This window comes from Mauremys reevesii, linkage group 5, assembly GCF_016161935.1.
Source record: "Mauremys reevesii isolate NIE-2019 linkage group 5, ASM1616193v1, whole genome shotgun sequence".
Taxonomy (NCBI): Eukaryota; Metazoa; Chordata; order Testudines; family Geoemydidae; genus Mauremys; species Mauremys reevesii.
The window spans coordinates 21,530,831-21,550,201 of record NC_052627.1 but is presented as its reverse complement, the minus strand read 5'-3'; the positions used below and the strand labels follow the sequence as shown (position 1 = coordinate 21,550,201).

Below are 19,371 nucleotides of genomic sequence, written 5' to 3'. Positions count from 1 at the left end.
TTTACAGGAACGTGTATATATATCTCACTACCCAGATAGGTATCCAGCACACAGATGTTACTCTTCAATTTTAACATGGAGATAGATATTTGTTACTGAGCTGTAAATGGAAGCACATTTCCAACCTAAGCTAAAAAGTTACATAGGGAGAGTTTTCTGCTCCTTCATCCTTACCCTCTTGCATTTTACATCACGGTGGCAATGGTATGCATAAGGACAATTTGTACATGTACGGTCTAGCTCATGCAGAGGAGTCACTTTTGCTACCACCATTCTCTGTCTCAACATCAGAGCTGTCTCTCTGTCCAGTTGGGAGCTCCTGTTTAAGTTAAGATGGCTGGCACTGGTTGGCTAAGGGCTGTCTCCATGGTGGGGTAATGCCTTATACGTGGCTGTGCTTTCTACAGTGCACAAATGTGTTGTGTGTTAATTGGTCCCTGTAGACCCTGCTTTTGCACACTAACGGTTCTCTTGTAGTGCACTTTAACACTGTCGTTTCAAACATAACTATGTTGAAGTGCACTACCAGGGAGTACCCAGACTAACTAATACGCAACACATTCCTGTGCTTTATAAAATACTCCACCCCTGTAGTGCGCAATACCACACCATGTAGATAAGTCCTAAGACTTGGTTCTCACCCGTTCACTGGGTATTTGTATTAGCCACTTGCTTTAATCTCACAAAGCTTAATTACAGGGATGCCAAGAACGAGAAGTTAATTCTAGCCCACATGGAACTTGCTTTTAAGTAATTTCCATGATATTTTTCCCTTCTTCATTTTTAACTGGATTTTAAAATGCCTGCTGAATGCTGGAAAAATCTCTTTGTTGGTTATTAGCTATATTAAAGGCGAGGTACTCTAGAGCAATATACTCAGAGGTAACAAAATAATCAAGCTTGATTTCTTACTTTCAAGAATTTCTCAAATGTTTTAGGTGCTGCGCTCCTTAAATTCTGCCACACATCATCCACAAGGTGTGCTCTTCTGATCGCTAAAAACCATGGCACCAGGAAAGAGTTTTCCTACAAAACAGAATAGACAATGTGTTACAAGCTTTACATTCTTTTGGTTTTTAAATTGTTTAAAAAAAAACCTCATTGACTTTGGCAATACGTACGCTATATATCCCGAACAGAATTTGGCGGTCAATGTCATAAACCACAATCTTATCTTGCATGTCAAAGATGCAAGGGTATGCAGTCAGTTTCAACAAAGCCCTCTGAAATGACAAAGTTTCATTTTCAATTAGGAAAATGTATTTAAAATATCACTGCGATAAAGACAAGCTGGATTGTCAGTTGTTCCTCTGTCATGTTATGTACATAAGGCCGTATTTTTAAAAGGAACGTCCAAAAGTGAAATCCCCCATTTGTCTGTTAAAATAGCCACTTACAGGTTCTGTTCCCTACTGTGAGTACCTCAGCTCTAAAGCCTGATATTCTGCACCCTTGTTCACAATGCACCATACCTCATTACAGAAGTAGTCCCATTGAAATCAGAATCAGGCCTTCACATTTTGCATGCTCAAATGCATGGTTTTCACTTGCAAACTCGGTACACTTCGGAAAGCTGCTTTTGAAATTTGGGCCTAGGCATTATAATTACAGCAATGAGCATGGGCAGTAGAAATTCCCAGATAGCTTTTTCAGATTCAGCATATTTTCTTCAAAATCTATTGAATTTTTGCAGAGGTTTTCAGCTCCCCACAATTCTGTTTGTCGCTACTCTTAAATTTCAGTGGTAGCTATCATTAAAGGCATCATGATGAACATTCCAAAGCAATATATTAACCAACAAAAGGCGACAGTGAGTGTAGGTTATAAACACAAGGGTTGACTGATATTTGTGGATTTCACCTAAATTGCAAAATCTGAAAACAACACCCCAGTCTTTGAGACTGGACCATTTTATGAATAAATTTGCAGCAAATGTGTGAGAAATGCTGCTGGTATGGAGACATCTGAATGGTTTGAGAACTGTGCCACTCACTATAGCAACTATGCCTACTCAAATATTTATTTGGTAAGTTACGGCAGGAGGTTTCAATCTGGTATACTTCCAAAACTATTGTGGACAGGCTGAGCCTGCTCCTGTCATTTGCTGTGTGTGGGCCAACCCTTTTATCATCATGGAAACCCCTTGAAATCAACAACAAATTAGAAGATTGGGGCTTTAGGAGCTAGAAAAGATAACCGTCCAAGAGAATGCATGGATGAAAAAAATTACATCCCTCTCTTGGTTATCTCACCCCAGCTGCAGAGCAAGAAAGATAACAGCATATAAGTTTACACTAGGAAGGTCTAGAAAGAAAAATGTAGTGCTTGTATAGATTTCTAATGAACTGTTATACTCTGCAGAACATCACAATGTTTTCCTACCACTGTGGATGAGCTCTTATTAAACTGCTGTAACACAGATATAAAAACCGGAAATATTAAGTGAGTGTTGAATACTCAACACATGAACCCATTTTACACCTTTTTTGGTTTTAAACAGAGGTTTACAATTAAGTTTTATTTGTAAAAGCTGCTGCAAGAAGAAAACACCCAATATTTCCCTCCTCCTGATGCCCTAGAGGATGGACTATTTCCAGCCCAGTGTCTCCTCGTGTAGGAATTGAAAAGGATAGTAATTCTTCCCTGTCAATCCCTGAACCTGTACGCTATAGAGATGCTGGGGGGAGTCAGACCCCAAACCCATCTCAAAGAAAACAGGTCAGGAAAGGGTATGCGTAGGGCACGAGGTGTGGGGCTCAGGCCAGATAAACCTTTAAAGACTTAGGCAGACGTTTATTGAAAAGACTAAAATCCAAACCCAGCTTGAATTCTGGTGGGTTCTGTGTTCCAACCAAACATTTTGCATCACTGTGTTTCTTATGACTAATTTTCACTCAGAACCATCTCTACTAACGGTCTGGGATTTTTTGGGATGACTGAGTGTTCCTGTAAAGTTCATGGAGACAACAAGAAATACATTTTAATGCTAATGTCCAAAGGCCAGTTTCTAATTGGATATGAAATATAGCTTACCGTTTCCAAACGCTTTGAATTCTGGTTTTTGATCCACTGCTCAAAAGTCTAAAAAAAGAGAATAGGTGTTTTAATAGCACCTTTCATACTTCAGATACTCCAAAGCACTCTACAAAAGAATGAGTTATGTACCAGTAATGTGAACATCTGGACCGTTGAGTAACCATTGCACAAATTTAGCAAAATGATTCATCATTATAGGTACCTTTTAGAAAATATTCAAAAATTGATATTATACAAAATAGTCTAATTCAAGATGCCACATCAAAAAGAAAAACTGGTTACTAGCTTCTCTGCTGAATAGGGAAAAACCTCAGCCAGTGTGTTCTTTAGTGTTTGCTTCGTTATTATTTCTACTCTCCCCTCCCTTGCTCCCTTCTCTTACCTTGTTAATTTCATTATGCTTCATAATACACTGTTTGTAATTTAACCGCAGTTGCAGTGTAATCACACTGCTGTTTTTTTAATGACTACTTCATAGAACCAGAAGTTGAACTATATGACTGAACTGCTTATCTAAAAGCATCACTGCAATGTGATTAGTCACTGGATTAGAAAGTGTAACCAGTAGATTTTATTTAAGGAGGAAAAACTACAGTAAAGTGCATTGTCCACATGATGAACAATATTAGGCAATAACTGAAAATACATTATTTAGAATATATTTGGAGTTCAAGAAGAGGAGGCAAATATTCTATGTCCCTCCCCTCTTCCTCCCCTTACTTTAGATATCAGCAAGTCTGGTTTTCACCAGTATTTAAATGATAGTGCATTTTGACTTCTATGACTCATTGCTGGATAAGACAAAATAGTTTTTTGTTCATTGCTAAGAACATAAGAACAGCCATACAGGATCAGACCAAAGGTCCATCTAGCCCAGTATCCTGTCTTCCGACAGTGGCCAATGCCAGGTGCTTCAGAGGGAATGAACAAAACAGGACAATTATGAAGTGATCCATCACCTGTTGTCCATTCCCAGCTTCTGGCAGTTAGAGGCTTATGACACCCAGAGCATGGGGTTGCATCCCTGATCATCTTGGCTAATAGCCACTGATGGCCCTATTGTCCATGAACTTATCTTAAGGTATGTCTACACTGCCCACATTACAGCGTGGCCGGGGCAGCGCTGTGACCTGGACAGTGTAGACACGCTTTATCGCCGGGGGAGAGCTCTCCCGGCGATAAAGAATATCCACCCCGAATGAGCAGTGGTAGCTTTATCGCCGGGATAAAGCGCTGTCTATATTGGCGCTTTTCAGTGCTAAAACTTTTGTCGCTCAGGGGTGTGTTTTTTCACACCCCTGAATGACAAAAATTTTAGCGCTGAAAGTGGCAGTGTAGACACAGCCTAATTCTTTTTGAACCCTGTTATAGTTTTGGCAACATCCTTCACAACATCCTCTGGCAACGAGTTCCACAGGTTGACTGTGCGTTGTGTGAAGAAGAACTTCCTTACATCTGTTTTAAACCTGCTGCCTATTAATTGGGTGACCACTGGTTTGTTGTGTTATGTGGTGGGGTAAATAATACTTCCTTGTTCACTTTCTCCACAGCAGTCTTGATTTTATAAACCTTTATTATATCCCCCCTTTGTCATCTGTTCTCCAAGCTGAAAAGTCCCAGTCTTATTAATTTCTCCTCTTACGGAAGCTGTTCCATCCTCCTAATTATTTCTGTTGCCCTTCTCTGTACCTCCAATATATCTTTTTTTAAACAGGGTGACCAGATCTGCACACAGTATTCACAGTGTAGGTGTACCATGGATTCATATAGTGGCAATATGATATTTTCCGTCTTATCATTTATCCCAGTGGTTCCCAAACTTGTTCTGCCTCTTGTACAGGGAAAGCCCCTGGCGGGCTGGGCCGGTTTGTTTACCTGCCGCGTCCGCAGGTTCGGTCGATCGCGGCTCCCAGTGGCTGCGGTTTGCAGCGAACTGCGGCCACTGGGAGCTGCGATCGATCGAACCTGCGGACGCGGCAGGTAAACAAACCAGCCCAGCCCGCCAGGGGCTTTCCCTGTACAAGCGGCAGAACAAGTTTGGGAACCACTGATCTATCCCTTTCCTAATGGTTCCTAACATTTTGTTAGCTTTTTTGCCTGCAGCTACACATTAAGCAGATGTTTTCAGAGAACCATCCACTTTGACTCAAACATCTCTTTCTTGAGGGGTAACAGCTAATTTAGACCCCATAGTTTTGTATGTATAGTTGGGATTATGTTTTCCAATGTCCATTACTTCGCATTTATCAACACTGAATTTCATCTTCCATTTTCTTGCCCAGTCACTCAGTTTTGTGAGATCCCTTTGGAACTCTTCACATTCTGCTTTGGACTTAACTATCTTGTGTAATTTTTCATCATCTGAAAATTTTGCCACTTCACTATTTACCCCTTTTTCCAGATCATTTATGAATAAGTCAAACAGCACTGGTCCCAGTGCACACCCCTAGGGGACATCACTATTTACCTCTCTCCATTCCAAAACCTGACCATTTATTCCTCCCCTTTATTTCCTATTTTTTAACCAGTTAGTGATCCATGAGAGGACCTTCCCTCTTATCCCATGATTGCTTACTTTGTTTAAAAGCCTTTGGTGTGGTACCTTATCAAAGGCTTTCTGAAAGTCAGCGTACATTATATCCACTGGATCACCCTTGTCCACATGCTTGTTGACTCCCTAAAATAATTCTAATAGATTGGAGAGGCATGACTTTCCTTTACAAATGCTATGTTGACTCTTCCCCAACAAATTGTGTTCATTTATGTGTCTGATAATTCTGTTCTTTACTATAGTTTCAACCAATTTGCCTGGACTGAAGTTAGGCTCACTGGCCTGAAATCGCCAGGATCGCCTCTGGAGCCTTTTAAAAAAATTGGTGACACATTAGCTATACACAAGTCATCTGGTACAAAAGCTGATTTAAGTGGTAGGTTACACCACACTTAATAGTTCTGCAATTTCATATCTGAGTTCCTTCAGAACTCTTGGGTGAACATCATCTGGTCCTGGTGATTTATTACTGTTTAATTTATCTATTTGTTCCAAAACCTCCTCTACTGACACCTCAATCTGGGACAATTCCTCAGATTTGTCTTCCTTGAGTGCTCTTTTAGCATGTTCATTGTCCAGTGGCCCCACTGATTGTTTGGCAGCTGTTTCTGATATACTCAAAAAACAATTTGCTGTTAGTTCTTGAGTCTTTGGCTAGTTGTTCTTCAAATTCTTTATTGGTCTGTCTAATTCTATTTGACTTACCAGAGTTTATGCTCCTTTCTAGTTTCCTCAGTGGGATTTGACTTCCAATTTTTAAAGGATACCTTTTTGCCTCTAACTGCTTCTTTTACTATGTTGTTTAGCCATGGTGGTACTTTTTTGGTCGTCTTACTGTGTTTTTTAATTTGGGTATACATTTAATTTGAGCCTCTATTATGGTGTTTTAAAAAAGTTTCTATGAGGCTTGAAGACATTTCACTATTATGACTGTACCTTTTAATTTTCCTTTAACTAGCTTCCTCATTTTTGTGTAGTTCCCCTTTCTGAAGTTAAATGCTACTGTGCTGGGCTTCACTGGTATTTTCCCTCCCACAAGGATGTTAAATGTAATTACTTTATGGTCACTATTACCAAGCGGTTCAGCTATATTCACCTCTTGGACCAGATCCTGTGCTCCACTTAGGACTAAATCCAGAATTGCCTCTCCTCTTGTGGGGTCCAGGAGAAGCTGCTCCAAGAAGCAGATATTAATGGTGTCTAGAAATTTTATCTCAATATCCCATCCCGAGGTGACAGATGTATCCAGTCAATATGGGGATAGCTGAAATCCCCCAATATTATTGAGTTTTCTACTTTTGTAGCCTCTCTATTCTCCTAGAGCATTTCTCGATCATGATCACCATCCTGGTCAGGTGGTTGGTAGTATATTCCTACTCCTACACTCTCGTTATTCAAGCTTGGAATTTCTATACATAGAGATTCTAGGATACAGTTTGATTTATTTATTACTATATTTGACTCCATGCTTTCTTTCACATCGAGTGCCACTCCCCCATCAACACAATCTACTCTTGTCATTTCTATATATTTTGTACCCTGGTATTACCATATCCCATTGATTATCATCATTCCACCAAGTTTCTCTGATGCATCAAAATCTTCATTTAATCCTTATTTATCCATATCCTCATTTAGTATCAGGCACTCAAATTCACTCATCTTAGTATTTAGACTTCTAGCATTTGTATACAAATACTTATAAAATTTGTCACTTTTTAGTTGTCTGCCTTCATGTGATGTAATTGAATGGGACATTTTTTCATTTGACTGTTTCTCTTCAGTTCCTACCTGTACTCTATGAACTTCTATCCTCTCATCTTTACTAGGATATAGAGAATCCTTGTTAACAGAGAGTCTCCTCTAAGGGATGTCTCAGTCCTCTGTACCTGTCGGCCCTCAGCCCTTCCCCCCAGCTCCTCTACAATCTTCTCAATTTTACGCCAGCAATCTGGTTTCGTTGTGATTTAGGAAAACCCATCTTTCCTGTATAGGTTCCTCCTTTCCCAAAAGGTTCCCCAGTTGCTAAAAACCTAAAACCTCCTCCCTACACCATTGGCTCATTCATACATTGAGACCCTGTAGCTCTCCCTGTCTAGCTGGCCCTGCATGTGGATCTGGAAGCATTTCAGAGAATGCTACCATGGAGGTCCTGGACTTCAATCTCTTACCTAACAGCCTCCATTTGGCATCCAGGATCTCTCTTCTATCCTTCCCTATGTCATTGGTACCTACATGTACCGCAACCACCAGCTCCTCCCCAGTACTGCACATAGGACTGTCTAGATGTCTGGAGAGATCCACAACTTTCGTACTTGGCAGGCAGTTCTCCAGGTCATCACAAACCCAGCTATCTATATTTCTAATGATCAAATCTCCCATCACTATTAGCCATCTCTTCCTAATAACTGAGATTTCTTCTCCCAGAGAGGTATCCTCAGTGCAAGAGGATACCGTGACATCATCTGGAAGGAGGGTCCCAACTATGGAATCATTTCCCTCTGCTCCAGTTTGATGTTCTCCTTCCCCAAGACTTTCATCTCCCTCAATAGCACAGAGGCTGTCAGATTGTGGGGAAACTGTCCAGGAAAATCTCATTTATGTCCCTATCTGTCTCCCTTAGCTCCTCCAGTTCAGCCACTCTGGTCTCCAGAGCCCATACTCAGTCTGTGAGGACCATGAGCTCCTTGCACCGAATGCACACATATGCCACCTTCCCACAGGCAGGTAATCATACATTCAATGCAATAAACTGGATAGACCCCACTCTACTGCTGGACTTCTGCCTGCATTCTTTTATATTCCTGCAGCTTTTTTGGGTGGGGGAGTGTTTGTTGGCCTAAACGGAGAGGGAGAGTAACCCTGCCCCCTAGTTAACAGGTCCTAAAGGGCTTAGGGATCAAAGCCTCCTTAAGACGCTCTCAGCCTTGCTGAGCAGGCCACTAGGCTCAGCACACCGCCCTCCAACAAACCACACGGCATACTTCAGTCAAGCAGCAAGCACACAACAAACAGACATCAAACGCTGAAAACTAAGAGCAAATGAGACTCAAAACCAAAGTCCGCTATTAGATAAAGACAAGAGAGACCTCAAGGATGAAGTTTAGACCCGGTCTATGCTGAGGATTTCAGCCATCGGTGCCAAACCATGGATGTAGCTGAACTAGTGCAAACCCCTAGTATTGATAGCCACAAGCAGCTGTAATCGGCACGGGTGCACCTTTCCCTTGCATAGTGCAAATCATGGCGTATAACCCACTATCTATGCTAGGGGCAGCCCTGATGCAGCTGTATCAGTGGCTAGTCAGTGATATATTGAATCAGGGCATATTCTCTGAGGAAGGCAAGACCCGATTAAATCTATGGCTAAGAAAAGGTGAAAATCTATAAAACAGCCTCATGTAACAAACACTTAACATTGTGTGCAGAATTATAGCTGCTAGTTAGACATAATGAATACACATCCAATCAGCATGAGACCCAAAGTCATACCCGATTCTCCCAGATGTGATTCTGCATATTCCAATATAAGACTGATTTAAACTAAAGCAGTGCAAAGCCCTGTGTGGACACTCTTGAATCAGTTTAAAAATGGCTTATGTCAATTTTAATATCATTCAAAAATGGGCTTTGCACCAATTTAACTACAAGAATCTGAAACAATGCCTTTGGTTAAACAGGTGCAAATTAGTTTGTAGAGCGGGTCTCAGTAACAAACAAAATCTGGAGTGAAAATTTGTTTGAAGTTGTTATGTAGCTCCCGTCCATGACTCAAAGGAAATTAAAATGTTCTGTTGGCTTCCTGGTGAAAAGTTTCAAAGGACTGTATAAGAGTCCATTAATTCTGAATGGATAAACCCCCAAATAAGAAGAAATATAATGGGCCAGATCCTGGCTCCCATTGCAGCTGCTTTGCAATGACTGGCCAATGGATTGGCTACGTCAGGCATGTGGGAATCTCCAGATCATGTAGCACCAATGTTTCCTCCTATGCTAACTCTGCTCCCAAGCCTCTAGTGAAGGGGGGATGTGGCCATGGAAAAGGAGGTGTAGCTGGGGGGGTGATTGCACCCAGTCGATCTCTGACTGCCAAAACAACCTCGGATGTCATGGGCGGCTGGCACAACTTAGAAGAGCCTTGCTGTTCTGAATGGTGTAACGGGGCCAGCCTAATGCCCAATAGCCATGGACCGGAGAGGATGTAAAGCTTTCTGAGCTGCACTGGGGATAGAAGGGCTGGATCCAGGGATTTGGCACCAATATCTCTAACTTCCCGAATAACAACAAGAAAATACATTGCAGTTTTGGAAAGATGTTCTACTTACTGGTCCTTCATTCAAATCCCAATCCTGTCCCCAAATCATTTTCACTTCAGGTACATAGAAGTTGTTTTCTTGTATTTTGAAACCAGCACTGGAATTCACCTGCATCAATACGTACAGTGTTAAAAGGAAACAGCCAGCGGATCCTATGAGCTAGGAACACAATCTATAGAACAGAACTATATTGCAAATGTACCACAGCACTTTTCACAAAGGAGCAAAGCAGTGTACACGGGCAGAAGTGCAAAACCAATACAATAAACAGAACCCTTCAGCTAAGAATCGTAGTATACTCTGTGCATTAATTGAGAATTCCACGGGCCTGATTTTCTTTTACACCGAAGCTCCTTTACACAGCTCTGGCAGTGAGCACATATTGCATTTATACTCACGTAAGGCCCTTCTTTACTACGAGAATGGGAGAAGGGGCCTTAGTGTAAATGGGAATCAGGCCCTTTGCATTACACCGTATCTTAGAATGACAGTGTAGATTTCCCAAGGGAGACAATTCTACCAAATGGGGATGAGAGGGACAAAGAAAGGCCTTTTACTTAGATGTGGCAAATATGGAGAGACAGGGGAGGAATCAGAAGAAAAACAGATTCTAATCAGGTCAGTAAATAAAAATCAAGCAGAGCTAATTCAAACAAATCCAGGGCTTCCAGCAAAGGTATTAGCTTAGGGTCACCATGATTTAAGGCCCAAGATTCAGTGTGTAAGTTTACCCGAGTTCCCTCCAACTTCCCATCTGCCCCCAAATCCTATGCCAACGATGGTGCAAATCCAGTGGAGGTGCTCAGAAAGTCGTGTGTCTGGAACTGGTGCACGGGCTTGTTGAGAGAGAGTTAAGAAAGTGGTGGATGAAACGGGAAGAGGGGGTGGAATCTGTGATGCTGCACATCCAGGACAGTAATAAAAGGGGAGAGAACCCCTAGCTCTCCAGAGGATTCAAGTTATTATGACCTCAGAGCAGCTGATCAGTGTGAAAAAACTTCTGCAGCATTAGAGTGCAACCAGCAAACATCACACTCACATTTCAACCTGCCTCTGGGGTGGGGCCCACAAGACATGGGGCAGGCCCCTAATGGAAGAATAAGAGGGAAATAGAGTTCAGCCTCACTGATTGCAGACCCCTATGCCAGTTATTCTTGTGTAGGGGGCAAATGGGGCCTGGTAATGGGGCAAAGCAACATTACAGTTCCAGTCTCTTCGCACAGATGGGACAAAGTGTATTCTGCTCTGTAATCAGGAATTGTACCTCAGGTACGAACAGGGTGACCAGATGTCCCGATTTTATAGGGACAGTCCCAATATTCGGGGCTTCATCTTATATAAGTGCCTATTACCCCCCCCACACACACACTCCCTGTCCTGATTTTGCACACTCGCTATCTGGTCACCCTTGGTATGAAAGCCATGTATTCATAAATTCAAGAAATAAATACATGAAAAAATATTTGAATCATATGTGTATTTTCTAACCCACTAGAGCCAAATGCTTTCCTACCTGGTAAAGAATCTGCAGCATTTTCAGAGTCCTATTCAAGTGTGGTTCACAGGTAACTTCTTCAGAGTTTCTGGCTTGCTCGATGAAAAGACATAAATTGATTCTGGAAACCCTTTGATACATGCTCACTAGGTCCTTGAAAAAGGGTATTTCTAGATTTGACCACAGGGATTCTGTAAAGAAAACAACTGTTGACATCTCTACCTTAGACAACATACAAATAGACCTTAGTAAGATCTGTCCTTTGGACAACAGCAGTTCGTTTTGTTTTTAAATGAACCGAATAAAGCACTTGGTTTTAAACTAAACTAGTAAATCTCAAACTCATATAATGCTCTTATCTGTAGACTGCTCCAGACAAGTTATCCCTTCGCATGTATTTCTGCATAAGCAGCTTGTCAAAACCCTTTTCCATTGTAGAAAATATCTGGGGTGAAATCCTGGCCCAACTGAAGTCAATGGAAGTATTTCCCCCATCCCTCCCCAGAAAGTGCTGAAGAACTCAGGTGATCCAGCGGTACTGCTATAGGCCTTACCAAGAACTTTCAGATCTTTTTGTTGGAGACTCAGGATGGCTGCTGCTAGCCGATCAAGAAGACAGTCAGACATGTTATCCTGCCCCCGTAAAAGGACAGGAATGATCAGGTAGAGCCTGAGAGCTTCAGGTGAGCTGGGAGAGGAAGACAGCGATGACAGCAATTTCTCAACTGCAGAGATCATCTGGGGGATTGAGGGAGCAAGGGGACAAGAGAAATTAAAAAATGCTGTGGAGTTTTGCCATAATTTATTACTTCTTCCACCCTTGTCCATATGCCTGCCAATTTAGAGACAGTAAGCTCTTTGAGACAAGCACCATCTCACACTCTGTGTTTGTATAGTGCCGAGCACAATGCACACCTTCTGCACCACCGTTTTGCAGATTGATCAATTTCACTTCTAGTCAATTTCCCTTTCTGTTTTTGTTGCTCTAGCAGGGAGAGTTTGAATTAGGAAAACAAGCTTAGAACCAAAAAACAAAACAAAACAACCATGAAAACATTACGTGAACCTCAGTCATTACATGGCCTTCATCGCCATAATATCTTAGCAACTTCTAATTTAATACAAAGAAAGAACCACAAACTAAACTCTCTCTGCTCCACTGGAAGCAGCTCTGAGAGGCAGTAGATTTGGTTTTTTCCTGTTTATGGTAGAGTCTATAAAGCACTTGAAAAACCCAGACCTACATTTTGTCAGCATCCCTTTGTGAAAAAAAAATGGGATGATCCAAAGCTACTGGGTATCAGTGTAGCAAGTATCATTTCTACACCACTTCTTACCTCCTGGAAGACTTTTGGTTTCTTGTTCATCTTCTCATAAAAAAGAAGCACTGCTGACATATCCACACCTGAGATTTCTTTGGAGGTTCTGAAATGTTTGTCTCTACTGGAAGGGAAGAAAAATCAGGGATGTGAAAGATCTGCTCTTCTGCTGTGTATTACTGGCTAAACTTTGAAGCATTTTAACACTCCTTGGGTGTGAAGGGAATGTACATTCTGAGAAATGCTTAACCCTAATTCCAATTACTATAATTATATTCTGCCTACCAAGAAATTCTCACTGCAGCATCAGTTGAATGATATTCCATACTCCCTATTCTAAACTCTCACATAGCGTGGCTGTGTGTTGTTAATCAGCTGCTTGCCATATTCCACCCTACAAGTGGTTGCATTTCAGTGCTGGGTAAAGTAACATTTGTGAAATGATTTGGAATCCTTCTGGGTATAAGATGCTATATAAATGTAAGTTTATTAACAGTAAATGTTAATATGTGACAAACCTGGCCGATCTTCATTTTGGGTAAAGTGCTTTTCTCACATCCACGTGATAAACCTCCACTCAGATCCTTTGCCCTCTCTACATTAGTGGGAGATGGGAGCATGCAAGGAGAGCAGAGTTCTAAATCTTGGCCCCCACGCAGGGCCGGCTCCAGGCACCAGCTCAGCAAGCAGGTGCTTGGGGTGGCCAAGAGGAAGGGATGGCAAGTCGGGCTCTTCAGCGGCGGGTCCCTCAGTCCCTCTCGGAGGGAAGGACCTGCTGCCGAATTGCTGCCAAAGAAGAAAGCGGCATGGTGGGGTGGCAAAAACCCTGGAGCCAGCCCTACCCCCATGTCCATATTTAGGCAACAAAGAGATTAGATTTTGCAAGAGTGCTGAGCACCTTTGTTCCCATTGACCTCAATGGGACCTGGGTTTGCTCAGCACCTTTGAAAATCAGGCCACTTATTTAAGTGCCTAAATGTGAATTTCGAAGCTTAATTTTAGGCACTCATTTTTTAAAATCTTGGCCAAGATCTGTTATGTGGATCAGAGGAGAATTATGGCCTTCCCTTGAAAAAAAATTCTATAAGCTTGTATTTTACAAATCCAGATAATCCTATCAATCTCTACATTCATTGTAATGTAGCTACTTTCTGACCAATTTATACACAGCTGATGTACTATTTTGTTTTCAAATTAGTGCACTCTACCTTTTGTCCAAGAAACTTCCATTGACACAAGCCTCAGATGAAAAGATCAGCCAAATAGTCCTGTTAATTTAAAAGAACAAAAAAACCCAACAACCCAGAATTAATCATTCCAACAAAAACAGCAGCAACAGCTAGTCAGTCTGAGTAAACAGCAAAGATGCGTACAAACTGTCTGTGATTTAAAGATGCCAGCTGTTCTAAATGCCACTTTCCTTACCACTTACCTTAGATTAAAAACACTTGGAAAATCACTGAGATCCAAATTAGCCATGTGAGGATAGATTTTCAAAAGAGCCGGTTTTTGAAGTACTCAGCATGCATAATTGGGGCCAGACTTCCCGAAAGAAAGTCAGCTCCCTTTCAGGCACCTCAAAAAGGCGAGATTTTCAGAAGTGTTCAGCATCGCAATGTACCAAGTTATGATGAAAATCTGCCCACTTATTTCTGTGCCTAAAAGAGAGCTGAGCATTTCTGAAAATTGGGCACCAATTGTGCATGCTGAGTCCTTCTGAAAATTCCAGCCAAGCTTCTCAATGGACTTTGCATCAGGCTCTTTTGTTTTAAGGCCACCACGCTTTGGGGTTAAGTCTCCCCCTGGATGTGCGCTCTTAACTCCCAGTAACACTAGTGGCATGTATATATTTGCAATAAGAGGAGGATACACTCCTAAAGCTGGCCGGAGCGTCTCAACCTCTGTACTTGTGAAATGTCCACTTCCATCTTTTTGCAAGAAAATGGTGACCAAGGGCCAAAACACCAGAGCCCTTGTTTCATTAATGTGAGTTTTGCCTGAGCAAAGACGCAGTAAAGTGTTGCTGGACTGAGTCTCAAAACAGCAAACAAGCAAATAGCCAGTTCTGCGTCTCTGCCATAGTCCTTTTAATTACATTCCTGACAAGATTTTTTGAAAGGGAAGAACATTACCAAGAAAATACAGTGTTTTGAACATTTAGCATTTACAGTATTAATGGAAAAACCCACCGGGGAGCTGACTTACTTCTTTATAGTCTCCCACTGTTTAGGATCCGAATTAGAAATCCATTTATCCACCTCCTTGTCTTCTGCTATGGCAGTTCCATTCAAAGTAACATATGGATTCTGTATACAAGGGGCAAGAATGTTAATGAGGTTAGAAGCCCAGTAGAGGAGACTCTGGTTAGCTAGGATCACAGCCAAACTGGGAGTGAACAAATGGCCTTCCAATCAGTAGACAATACCACAAGCATAAAATACAGAAATGATGTCATGAGAGTGAGCAAGATTTGCTTTTCTGACACAATTTGGGCTCAGTGTAGGGATGGAGGGAGGTGGGGAGCGTGCTGTGATTTTGGAAGAAAAACCTATCATGGGTCTAGATGGCAAATCCAAATTCATATGTAGCTCAACAGCAGCAAAACAGAAGCCTTGGCCATGAACCACATAGTTAAAAACATACCAGATACTTTGCATACCTTTTTCTTCAAGCAAAGCACAATGCTTTGGTTTCCTCCCGCAATAATTTTAATCACCTTTTCAGAGGTACTGTTTCCTGTGAAGGGATAAAGAAGAAAAGCATGAGCCAAAGAACAATCCCTTATCTTTAGAAAGTTCAGTGCCTGGACAAGGCATATAAAAACAAACCTTAAAAACTAATCAAAAGCTCCCAGCCTCAGAAGTGATTCTATATAACATTTATTTATCATGGTGAAAACAGTAAACGTATCTCTGATGGGATCAGCCAGCAGCGTGGGGACACTGGAAGAGGGTGGCTGGCCAATCTAAAAGCAGCATGCAAGTTCCTGCATCTTCTGGTTGGCAGGAAGAAGCCAGCTGTGGAGAGCTCTGTTTGTCTCTAGTTCATGGAAGGTCTTAGTTCCAGATCTGCAACACAGAGGCAGAGCTTCTTCCACAGAAGAGTGGGATTCTAGTGGTTATCAAGCCTGAAGAGACCCAAGGAAAGTCAGAGTCTCCTAAATACAAAACCCAGAGGAACCCCATTTCTGAGAGGGGTAAAGCCTGCCCACTGCAGGTTAACCTGAGTCACCTTAAGGTTATAATAAGCCCATAAAGGGGGAGTCTGTTTCCTTAGTTGCTTACTGTACAGTTCTTGTGGTGGTATCTAGCTAGCGTTCCTCATTATTTTCCATATCTTCCTTCGTTATTTGTACTTACTTTGTTGTTAGAAAAGTGTGATATAACAGTTTCCAACTGTCACTTCGTAATATGGTACTTTTTTAAAATAAGGGAATATAAAAAAGGAATAAGAAGCTAATTTTGATCTGCCCTCAATATCACTGCATGTTTACCCAATATATGAGAGAGATCTGGATGTATCCCAGATGTCCCATACAGCTACAAACCTAGGAGCATGGAGGGCAACAGTGAAAAACTATTGCTATAATCTTCTGAAGAACTGCCTAGTTATGGCCAGGGTGTGCTGTCCTATTCATTAAAATTGAGTTTGGTACCAGACTCAATGGCTCTTCACTAGCTTGGTTTCCACGTCTCTAACATTACTAGACTCAGTCAGTGCCTCATGGACAAGACTAATTGAAGAGGTTTAAATCTGAGTTTCAGAATAAGGTGTGAAGTAATTTAAAATGACTTAATTAAAAAAAAAATCCAGCGAATGAGAATGCACAGCACATCTAGCTAAACACCAATAGGTACAATGATGTAAGTAGCTATTAAGCAACCCTTTAAAGGCATGATGTTCTTTCTACAATTGCATTGCATCATAGAAGAGGCAACTGAGACAATTAAATAGATTGAACAGCACAGCAGTAAGAGTAGCCTGCAGCACATTGCCTGAAGAGGAGAAATACCAGAATCCACAGTTGACCCTTAACATCAATGACATGGCTGCTCAGTAACACCCCCTGCTGGCTCGCTGTGGTGTAGCCAGCACTCCCTGCCTCAGGTTCCTTCCCAAAGGTGGTGTCCTTGGCTTTCCAGGCACCTGGCTGTGATGGAGATGTGGCTTAACTTTCTGGCCAAGTGACAAACAAACCTCACTTGTTCCAGGGTAGCAAAAGTCCAAACTAAAAACTCCCAAAAAAGCAAAAGGGCTTCTGCCCTGCAGGGCTTCCCTTCAGCAATGCCCTCCTGGCCCCATTCCCAGCCCCTTGCTGGGCTAACGTTTGAGAATATAGCTGCCTCTGGGGTAGAGCACGCGGCCCCTAGACTTGCTCCCCTGGAGTACCATTTCCCTCCAAACCTCAGTTCAGGGCCTTCCTCAGGTGTCGACTCCCTGTGGTTCCAACTCAGCCAGATCTCACACAGCCCTTTTAAAAGGACCAGGTGTTCACTAATCTATCACTTGACCTCTCCTTAGTCCTGCCCCCTCAGGGTGGGAAGCAGCTAATTAATTATGGTGGCACAGGTGTGGTTGGCCCCCAACTCCCCTTAGAGGGGACAGTTACCCGGTGACAGCTTATTTAGACATCAGGCCGAGAGGTAAAGAAGATACCAGGGTAACTGTTGCTTCAGGCAAAGCAACTCTGCCGGAATGTTTTCCCCCAGAGTCCTCTAGTACATTAGTCATCAGGGAAACCACTCATTTATTCAGGCTAGGGAGAAAGATGGCAAGTTTTGCCTTTGGAAGTGAGTGTGATTCTCATGAGTTTGCCCAATTTGAAGGAGAAGATAGCAGTTAGTGACTTTATCCTGGCAGGAGGTTCCCCACACAAATATCTACTTAGCTCTTCTCAAGTGTTTGTAAGGTCAATCATCTCAATTGCTTTCAGGCTGTCCAATGTTTAGGCACAAGTCTCCTTGTTTCCAGCCCTCTCTCTCCCTCACTCTTGTCACTCCACTCCTTAAACAAAACGTGTTTTTCATTTTAAAAAACAAACTCCTCCCTAGTTTGGACCTAAAATAACAAAGTACAGCTCGTAAAGATCTACCGTGCAAATTACCCTGGTTGAGTTTTCCACCATTCACCCAGTCTGAAGGTAATTCGACAGGCAGTGGTATCAACTGATTAGATGTGTCACGATTGCCCAGCTGCCCTTCTGCTCCACAACCAAATGAATAGACTTTTCCCAAGGAGGGGACATAGACAAGCGTGTGCCATCTGTTCAGAGAAGGAAAATGGACAACGTAAGACAACTTAGGATAATACACACAGGCACATTTTCAGAGCAGTACATGGGGGAGCTTCCCATTAAAGTTACTGAGAACCATGCTACAGAAGCCTTCCAGTCAAATTTGTAGGGCATTCCTTACAATAAGCATGGAGAACGGAAAGAACAATGTGTGCATCTTTAGTTAAATGAACACGGTTCCGCTGCTTCCAGATAGCTTTTTATTTTCTAATTTTGAACCAGTGAGAATTACAAACAATAGTGTTCTGCATTGATATTTTTCCATTTGGCAAGCATAAATATTTTCCATGGTTTTAGGTCTGATCCAAAGCCCACAGGAGTCAACAGGAGATTTTCTGTTGATTCAGTGGACATTGTATCAGGCTGTTAATGACTGAATATAATTTCATAGTTTCCATCATTCACAGTTAGAGTGTAACTGCTCAGTAACACCCATTTTCCCATGTTGTACAGGGATTGACTGGAAATTTTGGTAGATTTCGTCCCTGTTAGGTAATTTGATGGTCTTTTTCTGTTTGATACATGTATGTATTCTTCATCACCTGGTGAGAGCAGCCAGGGATTATGGCTACAGTATGATTTTTAAATCTGCTCATGCCATTGGAGCGGGACTTTGTCCTCATGAAGCTCAATGGAGGGCAGGGTCTGTGTGTGGAAAAGTTCATAAATAAAACGTGTGTCTGGTCAATAGTCTATCAGCTGCGAGCCATTAAAATAAGGGGATCTGAAAAAAGTGAGTCCGAGATTTCTTTTCCTAACATCCTCCCGTGTGTCCCAAAAGCTTCGCAAAGTTATCTCCTTGTCATTTTAAAGCTTCAAGGACATTGCCATTTCCTACCTTCCGCATGCTATCTGAGACACCCTTGCTCCAAACAGCTCAGCCACAATACGAGGTGTCAGCTCATTCCGGGTGGAGTTGTGACCAAGCTGCCCATAATCTCCAGCTCCAAAGGTACACACCAGCCCATCCTTGGAGAGGAACAGACAGACATGAGGGTCATGTAATCTCAAAACAGCACAAACTATTAAAAAATGGTAATTGCCAACTATGGACCAGATCCCGCGAATGCTGACACAACTTCACTCATGTGGATAGTCCTGTTGATTATCCAGATAAGACATTAGAGAGACAAGGTGGGTGAGGTAATTGCTTATGTTGGACCAACTTCTGCTGGCAAAAGAGAGAAGCTTCTGAGAAGCTGGTCCAACAGAAGATGTTACCTCATCCACCTTGTCTCTCTAATATCCTGAGCTACAACTACACTACATATAAGTCAGAACATGCTACAGACCATAGATCAGGGAATGGGTGATGCAAATACAAATTGAATAATGCTAATATAACGCCTGATCCTGCATTA

The 19,371-nt window shown here is 42.0% G+C and overlaps 1 protein-coding gene across 1 annotated transcript in view; it reads right to left on the bottom strand.

Moving 5' to 3' along the window:
• The window catches only part of HERC6 (HECT and RLD domain containing E3 ubiquitin protein ligase family member 6), a 94,780-nt gene that overhangs the window by 20,959 nt on the left and 54,450 nt on the right, over positions 1–19,371 (bottom strand). The window contains exons 29-40 of the mRNA XM_039540453.1: positions 18,849–18,979; positions 17,822–17,979; positions 15,377–15,453; positions 14,923–15,023; positions 13,926–13,985; positions 12,736–12,841; positions 11,953–12,136; positions 11,417–11,589; positions 9,913–10,011; positions 3,034–3,081; positions 1,122–1,223; positions 913–1,026 (exon numbers count right to left, since the gene is read on the bottom strand). Of these exons, the coding sequence (XP_039396387.1) occupies positions 913–1,026; positions 1,122–1,223; positions 3,034–3,081; positions 9,913–10,011; positions 11,417–11,589; positions 11,953–12,136; positions 12,736–12,841; positions 13,926–13,985; positions 14,923–15,023; positions 15,377–15,453; positions 17,822–17,979; positions 18,849–18,979 (1,353 nt within the window). The remainder of the gene's footprint in view (positions 1–912; positions 1,027–1,121; positions 1,224–3,033; positions 3,082–9,912; positions 10,012–11,416; positions 11,590–11,952; positions 12,137–12,735; positions 12,842–13,925; positions 13,986–14,922; positions 15,024–15,376; positions 15,454–17,821; positions 17,980–18,848; positions 18,980–19,371) is intronic.